General features: G+C 31.6%; 4 protein-coding genes across 5 annotated transcripts; 3 read left to right on the forward strand and 1 right to left on the reverse strand.

Moving 5' to 3' along the window:
- The first annotated feature begins 3,038 nt into the window (after nt 1–3,038).
- Nucleotides 3,039–4,619, forward strand: LOC107923836 (probable NADH dehydrogenase [ubiquinone] 1 alpha subcomplex subunit 5, mitochondrial). Of its 2 annotated transcripts, none has more exons than XM_016853981.2 (2): nt 3,039–3,525; nt 4,269–4,619. In XM_016853981.2, exons 1-2 carry the CDS (start codon nt 3,213–3,215, stop codon nt 4,454–4,456), a joined length of 501 nt encoding a protein of 166 aa, XP_016709470.1. In that variant the 5' UTR covers nt 3,039–3,212; the 3' UTR covers nt 4,457–4,619. The 2 variants fall into 2 exon arrangements, with proteins under 2 accessions (XP_016709470.1, XP_016709469.1); XM_016853980.2 differs by having other exon boundaries at nt 3,082–3,525; nt 4,263–4,619.
- A 1,965-nt stretch (nt 4,620–6,584) lies between these two features.
- LOC107923837 (trafficking protein particle complex subunit 1) lies at nt 6,585–9,459 on the forward strand. Its single transcript, XM_016853982.2, has 4 exons — nt 6,585–7,181; nt 7,266–7,380; nt 8,128–8,246; nt 9,131–9,459. Exons 1-4 carry the CDS (start codon nt 6,958–6,960, stop codon nt 9,180–9,182), a joined length of 510 nt encoding a protein of 169 aa, XP_016709471.1. The 5' UTR covers nt 6,585–6,957; the 3' UTR covers nt 9,183–9,459.
- A 1,061-nt stretch (nt 9,460–10,520) lies between these two features.
- Nucleotides 10,521–13,236, forward strand: LOC107923838 (reticulon-like protein B1). The gene is made up of 5 exons (XM_016853983.2): nt 10,521–10,886; nt 11,352–11,532; nt 11,618–11,759; nt 12,094–12,163; nt 12,810–13,236. The coding sequence occupies exons 1-5, from the start codon at nt 10,691–10,693 to the stop codon at nt 12,977–12,979; spliced, it is 759 nt and encodes a 252-aa protein (XP_016709472.1). The 5' UTR covers nt 10,521–10,690; the 3' UTR covers nt 12,980–13,236.
- Nucleotides 13,237–13,873: 637 nt separating this feature from the next.
- On the reverse strand, nt 13,874–19,723 carry LOC107923839 (uncharacterized). The gene is made up of 15 exons (XM_016853984.2): nt 19,246–19,723; nt 18,355–18,476; nt 18,159–18,247; nt 18,038–18,073; nt 17,410–17,525; nt 17,228–17,328; nt 17,030–17,091; nt 16,453–16,949; nt 16,288–16,375; nt 16,065–16,172; nt 15,398–15,966; nt 15,180–15,315; nt 15,022–15,090; nt 14,770–14,901; nt 13,874–14,459 (listed from the first exon to the last, which is right to left on the reverse strand). Exons 1-15 carry the CDS (start codon nt 19,461–19,463, stop codon nt 14,346–14,348), a joined length of 2,457 nt encoding a protein of 818 aa, XP_016709473.1. The 5' UTR covers nt 19,464–19,723; the 3' UTR covers nt 13,874–14,345.
- Between the last annotated feature and the right edge of the window lie 1,253 nt (nt 19,724–20,976).

The raw sequence follows: 20,976 nt of genomic DNA on the forward strand, positions 1-20,976 counted from the left end.
AATCATTTCCCTGAAAATAAAATGATATATCCGAAAATTTTACACTATTTTTTTGAATTTCTATAAAATTATTATTATTGTTAAAAAATATATCAACAATTTATTATTATTTTTAAAAAAACAGTAACTTGTTGAAAGGAAGTTGATATTTTCCAAAAATATATTGGTTTAGAATTATTATTATAAAAGAAACAAATATTATCATTATATTTATATGTAAAAATTTAAAAAATGCGTAAATATAATAAATTTTAAATTTAACAATATTTACTCAATTAAAATCACATTTAATTTATATATATTTTATAAATATATTACATAAGTGCAGAATATAATAATATATTATTTAGTCTAATTTCGGAACGTGAAACCATGTCCGGTTGGGATGCCTTCATCACGAGACAAAAAGTCGCTTTTGTTATTTTTCCTGTGGGTTCACACGGGTGGGGTTCGCTCGTTGGATCCGTTCGGTCAAACTTTTCTTTTATTTTTAGATACAACAGTTGGTCAAATTTATTTTATGCATTATTAATAATTAAAATTCTTTTCTTCAAATTATTAATATTTTAATTAGGGGTAGTTTAATTCAATAGGCAAATAAAATAATAGCATCTTAGTTAAGAGTAGAGTAATTTATTATCGTTGACATCCCCGTACTAGAAAACCATGGATGGTCATGGGAGGTGATGTATAGAGGTGTTTGTGCAACTTGTTAGTCCAAATTGATCAATTACAAGGTTTTAAATGCAAGAATGTGACCAAATACGGACCTTGTCAATGTTGAGAAATTGAGTCGATGAATTTGTTTATAAATATGTTTAGAAGGTAAAATTATTAAGACGGTATATTAGGGTAAAATTGTATTTTATTTTTTTTGTTTATAAATATATAAGTTAGTCTTTGTATATTATATAAAAGACTAAATTAGTCATGTTCATTAAAAGTTTCATCAATTTTTACTATTAAAGACTAGCATAATTAACGGAAAATCTAAACAGTTATACGTGGTATTAATGTATAATGACAAGTTTTTTAATAATAGAAATGGATGAAAATTTTAATATAATGACTAGTTTGTTCTTTGATATAATATATAAAGACTAATTTACAATTTTTTTAATAGAAGGAGAAAATTGCAATCTAACTATTAATACAAGGTCTCAATGGTACTTTTATTGTTTAAAAGTTTTTTTAATAAAAAGTTGTAACATTTTAATATTTTCAAGATTTATTAGAAAAGTGAATCCGAGGGGTGAACTTAAAAAATTAAAAAAAATTGTAATTCAATTGTTTCACAAAATGATTAGATTATAAATTAATATATGCAAAATGCACTTTAATTAAAAAAAAAGTTGTTTTACTCCCTAAAAATGATGAAAACATAAATTAATACACGATTTAAACACCTCAAAATTTTATAATTTAATTTCAGCTCTTTTAAAATTATTTCTAGATTTAAATATATAAGTTTTACTCCGTATTTATTTTGGTATGATTAGTTAGTTAGAATTTAATTAACAATTGAGTTAATTATTCAAAGCTTGTTAGTTAGTTAAAAATATAAGATTTAATATTCGAATATTCTTAATATATATTTAAAATCTCTCTCAAATATCATTAACTTTGTTATATGAGAAAAAGGAAAGGTAATCTTAATTTCGTATAATATCAAATTTAGTTTTTAATATTTAAATATTATTATCAATTTGATAATTATTCTTTTAGTTAAATTTGATTATTAACCTTTTAAAAAAATTGAATCAATTTTTCAAAAAAGAATAATTTATTTTTTAAACAAAGATATTAACTAAATCGTTAATTTTTTAAACATGATAGCTCGTATGACAATCCACATGTATTTGATGCTAATTTTTTTTTAATTTTTAGTTTGAATATTTTATAATTTTTAAATTATTCATTGGCGAACATATAAGACAAATAATATTATGTCAATATGAAAATATATGTAAACTACCATACGAGTTGCCATACCAATATTGTTAAAAAATTAATATTTTATTTAGTATTTTTGTTAAGAAATTATTTAACTCTCTTTTGTAAAAGATCAATGATAAAAAATAACTCAAAAAAAAAAACAGAATCGGCAAAAATTATAAATATTGTAGGTTGAAATTGACATTATACCTTTTAGTTTTTGTATCTAGACCTATTAAAGGGGATGCAATTCGTTTTGTCTAGTAAGTTTAATTCAGGCATAAATAGAAAAAGTAAATTTAACCTAAACGCGGCCGATCCAAATCATTATTTATTATTAATATTTTTTATTTATAGACTGATTTATAGGTGGAGTTGCAAAGAGTTTATATTTAATTTTTCAGTTGATATTAGTCTCTAATTGGATTTATAAATAACTCTTACATTTTATTAAAAAATTTAAAAAATTATTTTGAATTTAATTATAAAAGATATAAAAATTAATAAAATATTTTTTAAAAGTTATAATAACTAAATCAAACAAAAAAGGGTCTGGACAAAAAAAAAACTGATCATGATCTGATCTATTTTTGGGTCATTGGGTTTCCGCTCTACATATTTCACCTTTCACTATTACGGGCTGTTCTATTTTTCGACCCAAATTACAAATTAAACCTGCTAAAACACAGGAAGGAACTGGAACCGTCCGATTTTGGGAATATGCCCACATGAGGACAAGAACCACCATATAACTCAACTCAAAGTAAAACAAAAGTATATTAGAGAACGAGAATGAGAGCTTTCAATTGGTGCAGACGGTGTAGGCAGAGAATGTTATATAGAAATAATTTTCACAGCTTAGTAACTTAAATTAATTTTTTAAATAATTTAATTATCATTTTGTGATCTTTTGAAATTGAGTGACAAAAATATAAACTTACTAATTGTTTAGTGATATTGGGCGTAGTTTTCCTTTTATTTTATAAATACTTGGGCCATTAGGTATTGGCGCTACAGATTTTACCTTTCAGTAATATGGGCTGCTCTGTTTTTGGCCCAAATTACAAATTAAGCCTGCGAAAAGCACTGGAGTGCAGCGGAACCGTCCGATTTTGGGGCTAGGCACACACACGAGGAAAAGACGGCTAAGATTCATTACAACCACCCTCTAACTCAACTCAAAGTAAAAGCAGAAACATCTGGTAGAAGGGGGGAGTGTGAATTTGGTGATCTGCAGAATCAGAGTGTAAAAAAGGAAGGAAAAAAAGGCTAAAAGAATGTTTTTGCGAATGATATCGCGGCCGTTGTTGGCTAAGGTGAAGGAGACAACGGGGATCGTCGGATTAGACGTTGTACCTAACGCAAGGGAAGTCCTTATCGGTCTCTACAACAAGACTCTGAAGGAGATCCAGGCCGTACCTGAAGACGAGGGTTACCGTAAGGCCGTTGAGAGCTTCACGCGCCACCGTCTGAAGGTTTGCCAAGAGGAAGAAGATTGGGAAATGATTGAGAAGCGCCTTGGATGTGGCCAGGTCGAGGAGCTCATCGAGGAAGCGCGTGACGAGCTCACTCTTATCGGAAAATTGATCGGTTCGTAGCTTTTCATCTCTGCCATCCCCTTTTTATTTAAATGTTTGTCGTTGTAGGATTTTAGTTGAACTTTAAAGTAGGAAACTTTGGGGGCCGATGAAGCTTAATCTTATCGTTAGGTCAGTCATTGGTTTAGATGTGTTCTTTGCCTTATTGATTGTCCCAGTCTTTCCTTAATCAAATTTGGTTCCATTAAAGCTTGTTCCAGCTGAGAATTCTTTGCATTGCCAGAAAGATAGACTGATATTCATATGTTCATAAGGTTAACAATTAACATATCTGAATTTGTTAATGTTAATGATTTTTATCTATGCGTCGAATTTCATGTTTACCAGTACCAATAAGTCTAGGGTAAAATGGTAAAGCACATTGAACTTGGAGACACATTTATGAGAGGGTCAGCCATAAATGCCGAAAGGATTAGTCTCCATGGACCTTAAAATGGATATGAAGGATACCTTGGTTTCAAAACTTGCTGCATTTAAATATGAATTTGATGTTTTGAGACTTGCCATGGTGTTTTTCGGGTTTCTTTACTTCTTCTCCTGCAAAAATGTCGACTTGTTTTGCCTTTAAATGAAAAAAATTGGTGCCATGTTAGTCGTTGACACTTTCATGGCTGTTTGATGTTCTTTGAGCTTTACTCTTAGCTTTTGATTAAAAGTAAATAGCTAGGAAAAATTATGGTATTTTGCATTTTCTCAGTGCTAATGTGTGTTCTCTATCATGTCGTCAAGTTGCAGAGTGGGATCCATGGGGTGTTCCTGATGACTATGAATGTGAGGTTTTCGAAAATGATGCTCCTATTCCCAAGCATGTTCCTCAGCACCGACCTGGTCCTCTTCCAGAGGAGTTTTACAAGACGCTAGAAGCTCTTTCAAAGAAAGACGAGCCTAAAGTCACCTCCGGAGATCCAAAGATAAAGGAGTAATGTGACGCAGACGGTTGGCTGAAATTTGCATTGTTCTTTCGTTCTTGTTTGTTGATCTTGTATTGTGCCTGTTTCCGTTGATGGAATTGAGCTTTAACCTATGATAAAAAGCTGGACCGGAACCTTTAGTTGCATAATAATATTGAATGCCAGTGGTTATAAATTTTTGTTGTCCTCTCAGCGCTGTCTTTTTGCAAATACTAGTATTATTCTTTACTATATGTTCTTGAAAATTAGTGTCTTCTAATGATTGTGCTGCGTGAAGCTTTAGTTCTCATGTTTGTAGTTTAGGGTTTAGGGTTTATCCGACGCTCGAAAAAAGAAGAATGTCGAACATCAAGACAATTTATCCTTGTTTCTGTTGCGTCTTATTGCCCTCTAGAAGTATTGTTGGTTATGGAAACCTGGATGGTGCTGCAACTGGTAAAGGGATCATGAAAGCTTTTGTACTAGGAATTTGTATTGCATTTTGCCTTTTCTACTAAAAAAATGAGTAAGATAGTCTTGTACATTAGGTCAAACCGCAAATTGGTCCTTTTGTTATAAATTTCATCCATTTTACTTTTGAAAAACAAGTGAGGCTGACAGAAACATGTACTTCATGGTGATGTATGAGGATTGGTTTTTAACAGTAGAAATGAATGGAATTTATAACAGAAGGATCCATTTTCTCTTTGATCTAACATACAAAGACTAATTTGCTCATTTTTTGTGTAAATGGGTTAAAATGTTATCTGGCTCCTACTACAGGGGCATCTAAGATACTTTTACTTGCTGCAACTTTAAATAAATTTTTCGAGGATTCTTGGAGTCAGGTATGTGTCTAACACGAATATTTAAAGTTCTTTCTAGATTTTCATGTATTTGGAGTGCTCGAAATATCATATTTTGATGCCTGTATTTGAACATGCATTAGACATCGGTGTTGCAGTCGAGGATAAAGATGAAGAGTTTGGGTTATAACAAAAGTCGGTTTTAATATATTTTAATACAATAGATTGTTCTATTTGCCCCTTCAATAGATTGTTCTAATGGTTTTACTATCATATTTTTCTGGTGCTGCATTGTGGGGGTGAGTAGTGTTGATGTTCTCTAAATGGTGCAGCAGGTGAAGGTTTATTAAAGGCGAGTAATGCCTTCCGATTTTCAGAGGAAAATAATGGAACAGTCACGAGATTTTAATGTTTTATGTTTTTCCTTACCAAACAAGCTGTTACTTGACCTTTATCACATAGATTGCTAAATTTTTTAAGATAAGAATAATTTTGATCCAAAATCGATGGGGATTTGGTCAAATTGTGGTTTGGATCTTTAGCCCAATAACAATAATACAGGGTTTCATTATAAAAAAAATTGATAAAAATATCATGGAGTATCTAAGAGGTGAAATGTATTTTGTTCTACTTTAAAAAGGGATAAATTAGTCTTTTCATTAAAAAACAAAGTAGTCATTTTTGTTAAAACAAATCACTACAAATGATAGAAATTGAAGCTTAAATGTCATATTTACAAAATAATCTCAAAAAAGAAATAAGATAAACAAACAATACCCATAACATTGAAAGAATTCATAAACAAATCAGAGATGCATAACTCAAAGCGTTGAAAATTGCATCTTAGCTCTATCAGCATCAAACTTACTTGACGATGAACTCTGGTCGATCAAGAAATCATTATCAAGAGTATTAATGTCTCATTGCATCAATAATGCATAAAATATCAAGCCTTAAATAGCCTAACTTCCTCGTCTCATATTCTAAATTTACAAGCATTGTTATTGTGTTTTATCATGATAAGGACTTTTGAGGATGATCTTCAATAGGTTTGACGACACTTTTATATTGATAAATTAAAATTTATGCCAGCAATACGACTAAAAATTAAAAATTAAAAATAATATCTTACTGCTTTAAAAGAAAATAGAATAGATAAAACAAAAACCATAAAAGCGTGGATTAAAATTAAAAAAAAAAGTTAAAGAAGTGATCCAACAACAATTACCTCAAAAATCGCACACCATTATCCACAAAACAGAGGTTTGAATTGAAAAAATTGAGCTAATAAAATTTTTTAATTTCATTTAGTTTTTTTTATATATTTTTGGAATAGTTTTTATTTCAACTTCAAATGATTATATTTTCCACATGAATTTTTTCTCCCACGCCATAATCTAATATATTATTGTCAGCTCCAAACTTGATTTCGTTTTACTACTATTTTAACCACAGATCCAAATTCCAAACCCACCTTGCGTCAAATTTTCACACAATCTAAAACAAGATTGATTGGACCATATATAGGCCATTGGGCATTCCAACAAAGAAGATGACCGCCTGCTAGATCTTTTCTTTCTTCGGCTCATTTGGTCACTGCCTTTAACTCCCAAGAGTTCCGATTCTTGAACCCGTAAGCAGGATTGCTCGGCACAATCGAGGTCCGATCAGGTCTCTGATCATACATATCAGATCCGAGACAAACTATATATATAATTGAAAAAGGAAATGCAGTTCTTTGGGGGTTCAGAGATCAGTCCATCACCGCCGGTGCCGACGGCGACGGGTAACAACGCCCACATGATGTACGTATTCAATCGAAACGGTGTGTGCTTGCTTTACAGGGAGTGGAACCGCCCTCTCCATACTCTCAACCCTCAACAAGATCACAAGCTCATGTTTGGTCTCCTTTTCTCTCTCAAATCCCTAACTGCCAAAATGGATCCCACTAAGTATCACTTCGTTTCTTTATCTCTTCATTCATTTCAGCATCAATTTTCAGTTGCAGTTTATAATTTTTTGTTGATGATGCGCAGTGCTGAGAAGGGAAATCTAGGGATTCCTCAGTTGCCTGGTCAAGGGTGTTCCTTTCATAGCTTCCGTACTAATACTTACAAGCTTAGCTTCATGGAAACTCCGTCGGGGATTAAGGTTTGCCTCAATTTACAATTAGCTTTAAAATGCACTCAGCAATTTTATAGGTTTCTTTTAAGTTCATTGATGCGCTTGATGTTTTTGTCTCATAGATGAATTGAGGCTACATTTTTTGAATTAGTGGGTTGTTACACCTCTAACTTCAATAAATTGCAAATGGAGCTGTGAGTTAAGACTGGGGGAAGTTTCAAATTGTGGTTTATAGTAATGGAGGACTAAGAATTGTTTAACCTGATTAGCTATCTATCAGGGCTCTCCATTGTTTTGAACTCATGGTATCTCTTTTCGACATAATTTGCATAATGTATTCATGTTTCTAGTACGGTCCTGGAATTACTTACGTTTATTTTTTTTGAATTCATATATTTCTTACTAGAGGTCCTCCCTCTTGGACTATCATTTAAATTTAACTCTAAAATACACCCAGAATTTGGAAGCTTTATTTTTTAGGTTCCTTCTATAGGTTCACTGCTCCTATGTGTCACTAGATGCTTCATATTGCTGGGTGAGAAGTCTAGTGTGCTTCATTCTCAAAATGACTTATTCAATAAGTACTATGCAAAACCTTCTTTAAGGTTTTCAGGGACAATTAAAATAACTCAGTGGTAGCATCATGACCCTGGTTGGCATTGTCTAGGATACCTATTTTTGTTTTGCTGTATGCTTTGACATCGTTATTGTGACCCTCCCTCCTTTTATGTGGAGATTTATATATGAAATTCTGACTTTGCCATTCTTTTGCAGTTCATTTTGGTAACTAATCCTAGGACTGGTGATCTTCGTGAAACACTCAAGTATATTTATAACCTGTATGTTGAGTATGTTGCCAAGAACCCACTCTATACTCCTGGGACTCTTATCAGGTAAACAAACCTCCCTTTTTCCTAGCTAATAGCTTACATGTTTATCCTTTAAGGTTTGAACTGTTGTGACAACCACTTGTTAACCCAGTTGATTCATGCTATATTATTTGCATATTTGGTTATCTCTGTTACTGAAGTTTCTAACTATTTTTCTCCTGTTTAATACAAATAGTGAATTGGACTGCATTATTTTCAAATTTCATGTTTATGTACACAACCTTCTAACAAATGATTTGTGACTTCTTGTTAGGACCATCTTCAGGTTTGGTTTCTACTTTTCTATCTTATGATACTACTTGTGCCTTGTGAATTTGCAATAAGTTGGATGCACGATTTGATTGAGACAAAAGTTATGATACTGTTGGGGTCCTTTAGGACCTTCCTTTGCTAAATAATCTGTGGAAAAGGGGTTATATATAATAAAATCAACTAAGATAAATGATTGGTTACATACACTGAAACCATCTGCAGCCAATAGGGTAAAATTACACTACAATGGGCCCGAATTTGATGAGTAAGTTCATTAGTCAGATAACTGTAGTTCCATTTCTGCCCAATCAATTAATTTTGTAAATTGGTTATGTTGTTGATGAATCGGTTAATCATGGCATATTTTCAGTTCAACAGGTGTCTTTAACGAAATTTTTAAATAGAATGAGTGGAATTTCGTAGCCTAAGCCTAAACCATGGCTCGTGGGTTAGGATCATTCTTGGATTTGTTTCACATCCTTTTTCCATATATTTTGGATAAAAACCGTTACCTTTATTTGATGAAATGCCAAGAAAGTTACTCCGTTAGCTCTATAGAGATGCATTAATCACAAGGTTCAAATACTTCTTCCGCGGTCTGTTAATTGGTGTACGGTTGTTTTTTCTTCTTGCAGGTGTGAGTTGTTTAATACAGCTCTTGACCAATACGTGAGGAGCATCGCGTAGTATCTAAAATTAATGCCTTCTGTCTAGTCTCTGGTACCTACTTTTATATGCAATTTCATGTGAAGATCTTAATTCAGTTGCATCTTTAACACTGAAGTTTTGGTTATTCTTTTTACTTTGTCAATTAGCATTTAAGAAACAAGTTTGTGGAATAACCTTGATCACGAGTCCCTGAGTTTCAGAAAATGTGAGGGTGTGTTTTCATGGAGGTTTTATCCATTTATCATGTAATATTAGTGATTACATTGCAGTTAAAAATGGTTGTATTATACTTTAATGCCTTTCTGGAATTAACTTGCATGTTTATCCCAAATCTCAATTAGGGTTTTGATATAGTGCATGAGACATCAAAGCATTAGTCGAGAAATCATTGTTTTACTGCTGCATTGATGTATTTATTATCAAAAGTAAAATTTTATATATAAAAGAGCTTAATATCAAATTTAACTTTTAGTGGTCACATTTTTGTTATTTTAGCTCTTATTCGTTTTTTTAAAGAAATTATTTTATGGATCCTTCCCATCAAATCATTCATGATCTCTTTTCAATTATTTAAAGACATTTTAGCAATTTTTTATATATCATTGACGTATAATTTTAATAATTTTTTATTCCGAACCTTGAACCTTGAATTTGGGATTCAGGATAAAAAATTATTAAAATTATGTGTCAATGACATGAAAAAATTATTGAAATATCATTAAATAATTGAAAAAGAATCGTGGATGACGTGGTGGGAATGATGTATAAAATAATTTTTTTTCTTTTAGCTAAATTTGATATATTTTTTTAAAGTGTCAAATTTAATCATCAATTTTTTAAAAAGATTCGAATTATTATTATTTTAATAAAAATATTTTTAAATATGGTAACTCACGTGACAATTTAAATTGAACATATATAATGTCATTATTCTTTCATTCTTTTGCAACGACAAAATATCATAGGATACTATTAGTGTAATATATTTTTGTAAATTTAAATTGGTTAAAATACATCATTAATCTTTATATTTTTGTAAATTTGAACTTGGAATTTACTTTTTAATTTTTAAAATTTAAATATAATTATTAATATAGTTAAAATTATTTTATTAAATTTAAATTCATTATAATATAATTTTTTAGTTTTATTACTACAAAGTGAATTTTTAAAATTTAAAATATCACACTAAATTTTAAAAAAAATTGATATAAAAAATTTTAAAATGTAAGTGAATTAAAATGCTAAAAATTAAAATTAAAATTTATAAAAAAGAGATTTTATCCCTATCTGAACTCACTGTAAATTATTTAAAAAACTAGATTAAGAAAATTACAGGCGCTTGCGTTTTCTTCGTATTCTGTTACACACCTAAGGCTCGTCTTATCCCGAACCTAAGCTTCGGATTCCCACTTTCCACCTCCAAACTTACAAATTTAAACGCCTCGATTTGCGTTACCCTCGTTTCGTTTCTGCAAATCCCGTTACGCCCTGTTTCGTTCGATCAGACTCATAAGAGATTTTCAATGACGGGGCACGAATATATGTCGATGGATAAGGTCGCCGGTAAGATCTCCGGCGGTTTCTCTTCATCATCATCATCTTCTTCATCTTCCGGTTCCGACGACGACACGCCCTCTCACTCTAAATCTCTCAAGCCCAATGTTTATCGCCTGTTTGGCAGAGAGAAGCCTCTTCACCAAGTCTTAGGAGCCGGAAAACGTACTCACTAATATCTTAAAAATCTTAATAAAATACTAGATTCGATATTATCATTTTTATCAATCGATGCTTTAAATGAACATCAGTTGATTGCATTTTATGAAATGCTCTATTTTTGTTAATTAATTTCATATCTGACGTTTTAATTACGGAAATTGCTCATGTAATTTATTTCGATCAGATAGATGCTGCCGTTTTTAGTTACATCCAATTTTTTTTTTTGTGCGTGTGTGTGTGTGTTTTGCCATTTTTCTGTCAAACGGGGCATTAATTTTGAATATGTTCTTCATTTGAATGGATAATATTATGAATGGATGAATCTTCTTTGAAAGTACGACAATTTTTTTTTTGTTATTTTCGATTTCCATGATCAACATTTCTTGATCAAAGCTTACAACAAAACAAAAGCCTCTGTGTTAATCCGTTATTTCTTTTATTTTATTAAAATTTGATCTTGTTTTACAGCTGCTGATGTTCTTCTATGGAGGAACAAGGGAATTTCTGGAAGCGTGTTTGGTTGTGCAACAGCATTATGGGTTCTATTTGAATTGCTTGATTACCATTTAATCACCTTGATTTGCCATATATTGATACTCACTCTAATTACCCTTTTCCTATGGTCCCATGTCTCAAACTTCATCGACAAGTAAGGTTTCAAGCATTAAATTCCCTTTTGTTTGATTTTTTTTTTCATTATTGTAATTTTATAACTTTCTTTTCCGCCATGAAAGGCCTCCACCAAACATTCCAGATGCTGTATTTCCTGACAAGTGTGTCCTTGAAGTTGCATCTATAGTGAGATATAAGATGAACCAAGCTCTGGGTCATCTTCGGCACATTGCATTTGGAAGTGACGTGAAGTCGTTTCTTGCTGTATGTTAATGTTCATATCTGCCTTGAAAAAATTCTTCTAGTATGTTAATATCTGCCATTGCCAACATTAAAAGAAAAATAGGGATGATAGCGCAATAGAATATTTATAATTTTTGAAATATCTGAATTTGAATCTGTTTAAGTTATTTGAAATCAGAATTTAATTGTTATTTCATATTACATCCTAATTGAATAACAATTATTCATCATGCATTTCTTTTAAGGAAAAAAAAATCTAAATTTATTATCTATTGATATGATAAAAAATTTCTAAAAGTTAATAAAAACGATATGTTTGCAACTCACCAGGTATCATTTGGTGTTCTGTTATCAGGTTGTTTGTGGATTATGGATGGTATCAGTGATTGGCAGTTGTTTTAAATTCTTGACATTGGTCTACATTGGTAAGTAATTTCATTATTTTCTTTATAATTTTTTTTGTACATTTTACAAATTCAGAAGGCGACAACAACATGGTTTGAACCTTAGGTGAATCTAGAGAGAGGTAGGGGTCTTGGCCCTCAAATGGAAAGATAGTCTTTTAGTCCCCTAATAAATAATATAATTGAAGTTAAGGGTTTTATCAAAAAAAAAAATTTGAAGTTAAGGGTAAACTATACTAATAATGACCGAACTATTCAATTTTGTCTTTTTTAGTTATTGGCAGGCTAGCATAAAAATGGAAACACAAAAAAATTCAAGATAGTTGGGTAATAAAAAAGAAATTTACTAACCCTACAGTTAATATATAGTAAAATTGTACTTTGACCCCTAAAAATATAAAATTGTACTTTGACCCCTAAAAATAAAAAAAATCTATGTAGTCCCTTAAAAAATTGATATTAGATAAAAGTACACTTCAACCTCACAAAAAACTTATAATTCAATTTCGGCCCTCTTTAAAAAATTTCTGAATTCGTCCATGGTCAATAAAGTACTTAACCATTGTCAATAAAGTACTTACCATTGTTCTCTTATATTATTGGCCTCAAGCATTTAGTACAGTAGATATATATATTTTTACACACACTATATATATTTTCATGACAGTATTTGTTCTACTGCACACTGTACTGGTGATGTATGAGAAATATGAAGACAAGGTGGATTCATTTTCTGAGAAGGCAATAATTGAGTTGAAGAAACAGTATGTGGAGTTTGATAAGAAGGTTCTGTCTAAGATTCATAAAGGGAAATTGAAAGAGAAGAAGAAAGATTAAACGATACGAAGCCATTTGGTAAAATATTTTTGGATGATTATATTGAGTTCAAGTTTTTACTTTTATATTTTAGTCACATATGCTGATGTGGTACTATTCAATGATGTTTAGTTTTCTAGATCATAAGCTATTGCTTCTTTTATTTTTAGGGTTCATTTTTGAGGCAAATATTGTATTTATGATGGTTAGAAATGGGTTGAAATCCATTTGATTATTTTTTTTCATTCTTTATTTTTTAATACATTAATCAATTTTCATATTTGTAGATTTTTCTTTTACTTTTTTTTATCTATTATTATTCAATACATGATTAATCACCATTTATTAGTTAAATTTCTTATTTAATGGACGTATCCTACACATTTAAATGATAATTATTAAAGTATTGGGTATTAATGTATGAAAAAGTGATTACTAGTAAAATTCACAAGCAAACATATTCCTTTTAAATTGTAGTGAAAATAAAATAATGTATCTGATAACCTTTATATAAACTAATAGGATTATAAACAAATTAGACATGATAAATTTGAATTTTATGCAAAAATATAGCACGAATACGTGTTTAATATGCACCATGTTTGTATTTGAAGTTATTTATCTGTTTTACTCAAGGTTTTTATACTGAAGTAATGGTTAAATCAATTAGACCATTAGTTTGACCAGGTCAACCTTTATGATTAAATAATTAATTAAAAATTCTCAAAAATAAATAATATTAAAAATTCTGTTCAATCATTTTTTTGTTCGATTCAACCTATTTATATCAATTCTTGAGTCAACAGTTTAATACCCTTCTCTAAATTGCTACTTCGATCGATTATCAATCCGATTAATCGATTCAATCTAATTCAAACAACCTAATGTTAGAAAAATAACATGAACTTAAGAGGGTTTTACTTCGTAAAATCAAGCTTTATTTAACTATTTTTTGCTTTCATTTCCAGACAACTACTCATTGGCAAATTTGCATGAAAACATAGTCCAACATTACAGGAAATTAAAATATTCTATCAAAGATTATGCGATATAGTCGTACAAATACTTCTTTTAGACAATATTATATATATATTATAATCTAAACTACAGAATCTCAAACAGTCCAATATAAAACTCGAAGGCATTTCCAAATACCTTATAATTACTACAAACTTTCACATAAACACAACGAAAATCCCCCAAGATTGATGCCAATGAACCCCCTCGTACAGATGCCACATATATGTACTTTCAAATACTGTTGTATATGGTGACCCGTACCGGAACCTTTGATCTTTGATGCTATGTCGTGTAATGACCCGAACCTTTCGTTGAAGGGTGTTATTGTATCGGTTTTGTAAGGAAACCTTTGCTTTTTTCTACAAATCTAGAGGAAGTAAGTTAACTGTTGTTTCTTCCTTGAACCTCCTTCTCCATATAATTCATTCCATTGTTTCAGCTCAGCCATTACTGATCCTTCAGAAGCAAAGCTAGCAGCAACCTACATTGTAACATTCAAAGAATAACAAGCTTATGGTTCAAATAGTCCGAGGACCGATGTTTTAGGTGCATAGTGCTGGTGTAGCACGGTCTGTGTTAAGGGATTCGGGTGAGAGTGTCAAAACACCGTGTTTGGTGTGATTAATGGCAGAAACATGCAAATGTGCCAAAAGGGTCGTTGAAGCATTTTAGTTAAACTAGTCCAAGGACGATGTTTTAGGTGCATAGTATCAGTGTAGCATGGTCCGTGTTAGGGGATTCGGGCGAGAGTGTCAAAACATCATGTTTAAAGGGTCATTGAATAAATTTACCTGATTCTTAGCTTGTCTCATATCTTCCATGTTTAAAGGCCTCAAAGTAATGACTCTTTCCTCTTTATGCTCTTCTTTTGACTCTGTAACATCTTCAGTGCTTTTGCCTGCTTCTTCTTGCCTCTTCTTTTCCTATACAAAGTAATCGAAAACCAAAAAAATCAATTGTAAGATACCAATGTCTAAAGCTACTAATAACCGAGAAACAGCGCAAATGAACGATAATGCACAAGAAAGAGATTAAGTACTCACCTGATCTTTCAACCTCTCCTGCTGTATCATTTCTCGAACGGGTCTATAAGCCGCTGTCACGCATAAGTTCTGTTCCCAGTAGTGAAATGTTATCAGTTTATAACAGTTGAAATATGAATTAATCATGATGGTTCATGTTATTGAGCTAAAGTACAAACCTTGAGATCACTTCCGCTGTATCCTTCTGTCATGGTTGCAAGTTCCTTGTAGTCCAAGTTTTCAGCTTTTTCTTTTGACAGTAGGGTTCTCAATATCATTTCCCTGCTCTCAATCGATGGAAGACCAACCATGATTCTGGTAAAAAATGGAAAGTACATGAGTTAGATACGATGCTTGGTCGGCAAGTTAGTCCATGTCATATAATGGGTTGTATTACCTGCGCTCGAACCGTCTAATTATTGCTTCATCAAGGTCAAATGGCCTGTTGGTTGCAGCAAGGACTAGAATTCTTTCACCGGCTTTGGTCAATAGGCCATCCCAATGTGTCATGAACTCATTCTTGATTTTCCTCATTGCTTCATGTTCCCCAACTCGAGTCCTCTGCCCCAACATACTATCAACCTCATCCACAAAGATAATAGTCGGTGCAACCTTTGCTGCTAGTGTAAATAAAGCTCGAACGTTCTTTTCATCTTCACCGAACCATTTCGAGGTAATAGTAGACATCGAGACGTTAATGAAACTGGCTCCAGCTTCGTTCGCTATAGCTTTTGCAAGCATTGTTTTCCCAGTACCAGGAGGACCAAAGAGTAAGATACCTTTACAAGGCTTGAGAAGCCCTCCATTGAAAAGATCCGGCCTTCGCAACGGGAGCATGACAAGCTCTTGAAGTGATTCTTTAGTCTCATTCAAAGCACCGATATCGTTAAATGTCACTCCAATATCTTTTGCAGGGATAACCTCTGGTCTTATTCTTTTCTCGAACTCATTATCTGGCGGAACTTCCTTCAAGGGCATTATATTCATAGAAAGTTACTCTATGTACCATGCAATTCATAAGCTAAATAGTAACATTCATTTCAATCATATTAATCTCAACTTACTGCTTTTGGCGCTGGTGGGTTCTCTCCATCCTTTTTCTTAGCAGAAATGGACTTACCATTCTCACTTTTGCTCTCGTTGACACCAGCGTCAGATTTTGGTTCATTTCCCTAAGGTTAACAAAGAAGGGTCAATGGTTAAAAACTTAAAATCCATAAGTATGAAGTGAAACAGATCCTTAATGCTTGATATCTTCTAAAACAAAAACTAGCACGACACAAATACCTTACGAGAATCCGCGTTTTTCTCCAATTTTAAGGTATCTTTCCCACAACTTTCGCCTTCCTGGAATATGTTCAGTCCGTGGGACAAGCTGCAATAGAGCCAGAACACTAATGTTAGGTATGAAAGAAGCTCGTATCAAGCTCAAAACAGCGGCTAATGGCTCACCTTTCGGATGATATAACAAGCTTTCCGTTTCGGTACTCCGGATCCTTATTGTTCATCAAATGATAAGAGATTGCTGATATCACAATTTCTTGAATATAATTACTTAGGACCATAGTGTCTGCTTGGCAGATAGAACCTAAATCATCACATTCAAGGTCATTTGCTGCAAGCACCTCAGCAATGTGGTTCCTATTATCTTGAATTTGGAGTGTCTTCATGTCCTCTTCTAGTTTGGCTTTCCAATCATCGAGACAAGTTTCATCTTCGGGTGGTTTTATTTCGATATTGCATGGGAATAATCTCGAGAGTCTCTCATCCACCTCCTTGCATTCGTCTTCTGGTTTCAACATCCTTGAACCAAGTACCAAGACTGAACCCGAAAGTTTATTTAAGAACTTTTGAAAAAGATCATGTAAGCGTTTTGATTGCAGGAGAAGCTTATCGACATCCCTCAGGTACAAGATGATAGAACCGGTTTCTGATACCGAAACCAGTACCTGCAAGAGAATGACAATGACATTACTTACCATTTAAGTAACCCAAAAGATAAACTGACCACTTGGAATTAAAGGAATACCTTGTAAAGTGATTGCAGAAAAAATTTCTCATCGAAACACCAAACAGTCCGCTTGTTCGATGCTACAAGAAAACAAAAATGGACCAACAAAATAATAAGTATTTTTCTACACATCTTCTACATATTGACTTTAATAAACTTAATATCATATGCATAGCTTAAGGCTTTGCATACAGAAATAAATATATGAAGGATAACCTGGATTTGAGGGAGCGCCATTTGAAGACATACTATTCATATCAGATAGAGACGAGCCACTTCTACGGAGTTTCTGATGATTGCTTGAACCTTCCACAGCCCTGCAAAGGTATGAAGTCTAAGGTTAAAAAACTTACCTGCTTTAAACAACCAACCAGCCACACAATAGCACCAGCATTTACCTGGACTTCATGTCATTGGAACTGCTCGGTTCTTCTCTTGACGAAAGGAGCGAAAAGGAACCGAACAAGCTATTCATTCGGTCTAAAGTCATCTCTGAAATCGACCTCTTGAAAGACTGTAAAAGATGGAACCAAATTCAAACTGATCAGTATTCTTTACAGTATGTAATATGCCATTGTAGAAAATTAGTAGGTAAAAGTATCATGGAGGACCCTGTATTAGGAGTTAAATTACATTTTGCCTCTTTTACCCAAACAATAGGCAAAATAGTCCCTGTACATTAGATTAAAGAGCAAACTGCTCATTTTGTTAAAAATTACATCCATTTCTATGGTTAAAAACTGGACTCTGTACATCACCATGAGATACACATGACACACCATGTGTCACTTTTTAGTTATTCCATCAACCATGTATGTTTTGAAAAGTACAAACTAATGAAATTTTTAACAGAAAAGACCAATTTACTCTTTAATTTAATATATAGGGGTTAATTTGCCCATTTTTTAAGTAGATGAGATAAAATGCAATTTCACTCATAGTACAAAGGCCTCTTAAGATATTTTTACCAAAATTAGTAACATTGAATTAACACAAGGCGTGTCTAGGGGTATAAATTGAACTTACAGATTCTTTTTTGGTACAACCATATTTGCTCTGCATCTGTGGCAAAGGTAGTCATAGAAAGAATAAGTAGGACTTTAATGGAAGTTTGAAACTTAAATACAATAAAGTTCTGCCATTTTACCTTAAAAGAAAAATCAGTAATGTCCAAAAGCAGTAGCTTTGATTCAAAGTAATGTGCCAAAGCCTTGGCAAGCATTTGCTGGTAAAGTTCTTCACAAAGATTAAATGCAAAATCGATTAAGTTACAACTGATCTTCAAAAGATGAATATAAACACAATTGTATGTTTATTTTAGAGAAACAATTCCATAAACATACCAGCAGGGCCTGAAAGCAAAATAGCTTTGCTGACAGGTGAAAGGTTTCGTGTGTGCCGATGAACATCGCTGTGTTTTAGTTGAACATATGCAGCACTCGTCAATAACACCCGAGTTCGCTCACTGCATTAAACCAAAACATAAGGAGTCAATTTGTGAAATCAACCTGTTCATAGTCCATGTATGATCCAAAAACAAATCACCTGCAAACTTTAGCCGATGAAAGGTAAAAATACCATGGAAGCCCTTGTTAGAAATCAAATTGTATTTTGTCCCTTCTAAAAAAATGTATAAGTCTCTAGATATTAAATCAAAAAGTAAACTAGTCATTTCTGTTAAAAAATTCGTTCATTTTTATCATTAAATTAGTGTAATTGATGAAATAACTAGACAATTACAAATAACGTGTCATGCCATGTGGAGCTCATGTTGAGATATAGAGACCATTTTTTAATGATAAAAATGGATGAAATTTTTACCAAAGTACTAGTTTACTAGTTGATCTAACTTACAGAGACTCGTTTACTTAGTACAAAGAAATTTTATGGTACTTTTAGCGCCTCGAAATAAGATGATCAAAATACATGGAAAATAGGTTTAATTTTAACCCCCTATCAGCCACCAAAAGAACAAAAAGATATATATATATATAAAATAAAATTAAGATCACGGGTGTTCATAAATGTTAGAAGCATGTGCAAAGAATATCTCCATGCCAAACCATGCACATGATGATTGTACATACCAAAACCAACAACTTTTTGTTCTCCGACTGTAATTGATCATTGGGGGCTACTATCAAACACAAGAACAACTAATGGAAGTATAAGCACAAATCTTAAAGGAAAACAAACAGAACAGCAACAAGAACAAGAATCCATTACAGGCTTACCTAAGGTAATAAGGGAAGTCATCAAAGGTGACATTGCTACGCTTTCCATCAACAACTTGTCTCATAAGTTCTTGTTCAATTTGGTCACCAGTAATACCATCATCTGAAGAAAATTTGCCAGTCCATTTGCTTACAGTTTGCCCTGAAGCTAATCCAAGACCGACCCCAACACCAACTCCAACACTTAAAGCTGACAGTAATATCCCCTTTTGTTCCATTTCACTATCTAAAAACCAAAAATAAAGGACCTTCTTTTTCCTTCTCGGCCAAAAAATGAAAACTTCACCTTGTCTGCTTTTCCTTTGTTCTTAAATCTCAATCTATATGAAAGCATGAAACTTTGATTCTTTTAGAATTACTTTGAAGGGAAGATTCAAAGTAAAAAAGAAAAAGAAATGGGGTTTGCTGCAAATTGATGTACTGAATTGGATGCAATGTTGATTTAGAGAGTTTCGAGAGGAGCAAGAAATAAGCTAATAGGTCTACGGTCTGGCCTTCTTCAACTATATATAGCATGCTACAATACAGTAAATGTTAAAAAGGGCTTTCTTGATAAAAAAGAAATGAATAAATAATTACATAAAAGAAATATAATTTTTAAGTTTATTACAATTACAATTTAAAATAATATATATAAAAATGAAATATAATTAAAATCAAGCATTATAAAGCATAAAATTGTTCTAACTAATATTCCGGATATATTATTTAAGGTAAAATATTACTGAGTACGAAAATTTTTATATTAAGAGTTAGATTATATTTTATCTTTTTTGTTAAAAAAATAGATAAATTAATCCCTAAACATTAGATTAAGGAATAAATTGATCCTTTTATTAAAAATTTTATCTATTTTTATTATTAAAATTTAATCATTAAATATTAATATAAAATTCACATAACATATCAGATCTCACTATTTAATTATTCCGTTACCCATAATAAATTTTACTCCAATGTCTTACCTCTGACAGTCTACTACTCTACTCTGTTGTTTTCCTTCTTTTTTTGGTCGGCTTTCTTTATTGGCTTCAAGAATTTGGTTCGGTAATAATCGATATCGTTCCCACTAGGCCTTCAAAAAGAATTGAAAACTAACAATTGGTTTGGTTTTATTTATAATTCGTAATTATTTCACAAATTATATGAAAACTACAATTAGATCTCTTCGTAACACAAATCCGATAAGCTAAACTAATTTTTTGATAATTTAATAAGCTATTTAATTATATAGATGTTAATATAAAATAGTTTGTTTAGCATATCTACTAAAAGATGTAAGGCGAAATTAGAAAATAAATTTGGATTATAAATTTTTTATTCATCAACGATTCAGAATAGAATTTTACTATTCAACTTAATTTTTTTATAATTTTTAAAAGGATTAAATTATAATCTTTTTAATTTTAAAAAATTAAAATTGAATTATAAAATTTTAAAAAATTAAAGTACAATTTTAATAGTGCATTAATTTAATTTTTTTCATTTTTTAAAAGAGATTAAAAACAAAATTTCCATTTTAGAGAATAATACATACATGTGAAAATATTAAAATAAAATTTATTATAAGTAGAAATAATATACTGATTATTATAAAGCATTTAAACTTATAATCAAAACCTAAACCAGAATTTAAACTATCATTCTTACCATCAAAATTAAAATTTGTAATGGGATAGTCAGTGAAGAATTTAGGAAGCTAGCAACAGTTCGGTGCTGTTAAAATATAAA

The sequence above is a fragment of the Gossypium hirsutum genome, chromosome A11 (assembly GCF_007990345.1).
Source record: "Gossypium hirsutum isolate 1008001.06 chromosome A11, Gossypium_hirsutum_v2.1, whole genome shotgun sequence".
Lineage (NCBI taxonomy): Eukaryota > Viridiplantae > Streptophyta > Magnoliopsida > Malvales > Malvaceae > Gossypium > Gossypium hirsutum.

Bases quoted from the DNA above. Each gene is read 5' to 3' on its own strand.
- LOC107923839 (XM_016853984.2), bottom strand. From the start codon at position 19,463: ATGGAACAAAAGGGGATATTACTGTCAGCTTTAAGTGTTGGAGTTGGT. The intron at 14,902-15,021 runs GTGAGTACTTAA...TACTTTGTATAG, and splicing joins AGGAGAGGTTGAAAGATCAG to GAAAAGAAGAGGCAAGAAGA. The intron at 14,460-14,769 runs GTAAATTTATTC...GTTACAATGTAG, and splicing joins TGAGACAAGCTAAGAATCAG to GTTGCTGCTAGCTTTGCTTC.
- LOC107923837 (XM_016853982.2), top strand. From the start codon at position 6,958: ATGCAGTTCTTTGGGGGTTCAGAGATCAGTCCATCACCGCCGGTGCCG. The intron at 7,182-7,265 runs GTATCACTTCGT...GATGATGCGCAG, and splicing joins GCCAAAATGGATCCCACTAA to TGCTGAGAAGGGAAATCTAG. The intron at 7,381-8,127 runs GTTTGCCTCAAT...ATTCTTTTGCAG, and splicing joins AAACTCCGTCGGGGATTAAG to TTCATTTTGGTAACTAATCC.
- LOC107923838 (XM_016853983.2), top strand. From the start codon at position 10,691: ATGACGGGGCACGAATATATGTCGATGGATAAGGTCGCCGGTAAGATC. The intron at 10,887-11,351 runs GTACTCACTAAT...CTTGTTTTACAG, and splicing joins AGTCTTAGGAGCCGGAAAAC to CTGCTGATGTTCTTCTATGG. The intron at 11,760-12,093 runs GTATGTTAATGT...TTCTGTTATCAG, and splicing joins ACGTGAAGTCGTTTCTTGCT to GTTGTTTGTGGATTATGGAT.
- LOC107923836 (XM_016853980.2), top strand. From the start codon at position 3,213: ATGTTTTTGCGAATGATATCGCGGCCGTTGTTGGCTAAGGTGAAGGAG. The intron at 3,526-4,262 runs GTTCGTAGCTTT...CATGTCGTCAAG, and splicing joins TCTTATCGGAAAATTGATCG to TTGCAGAGTGGGATCCATGG.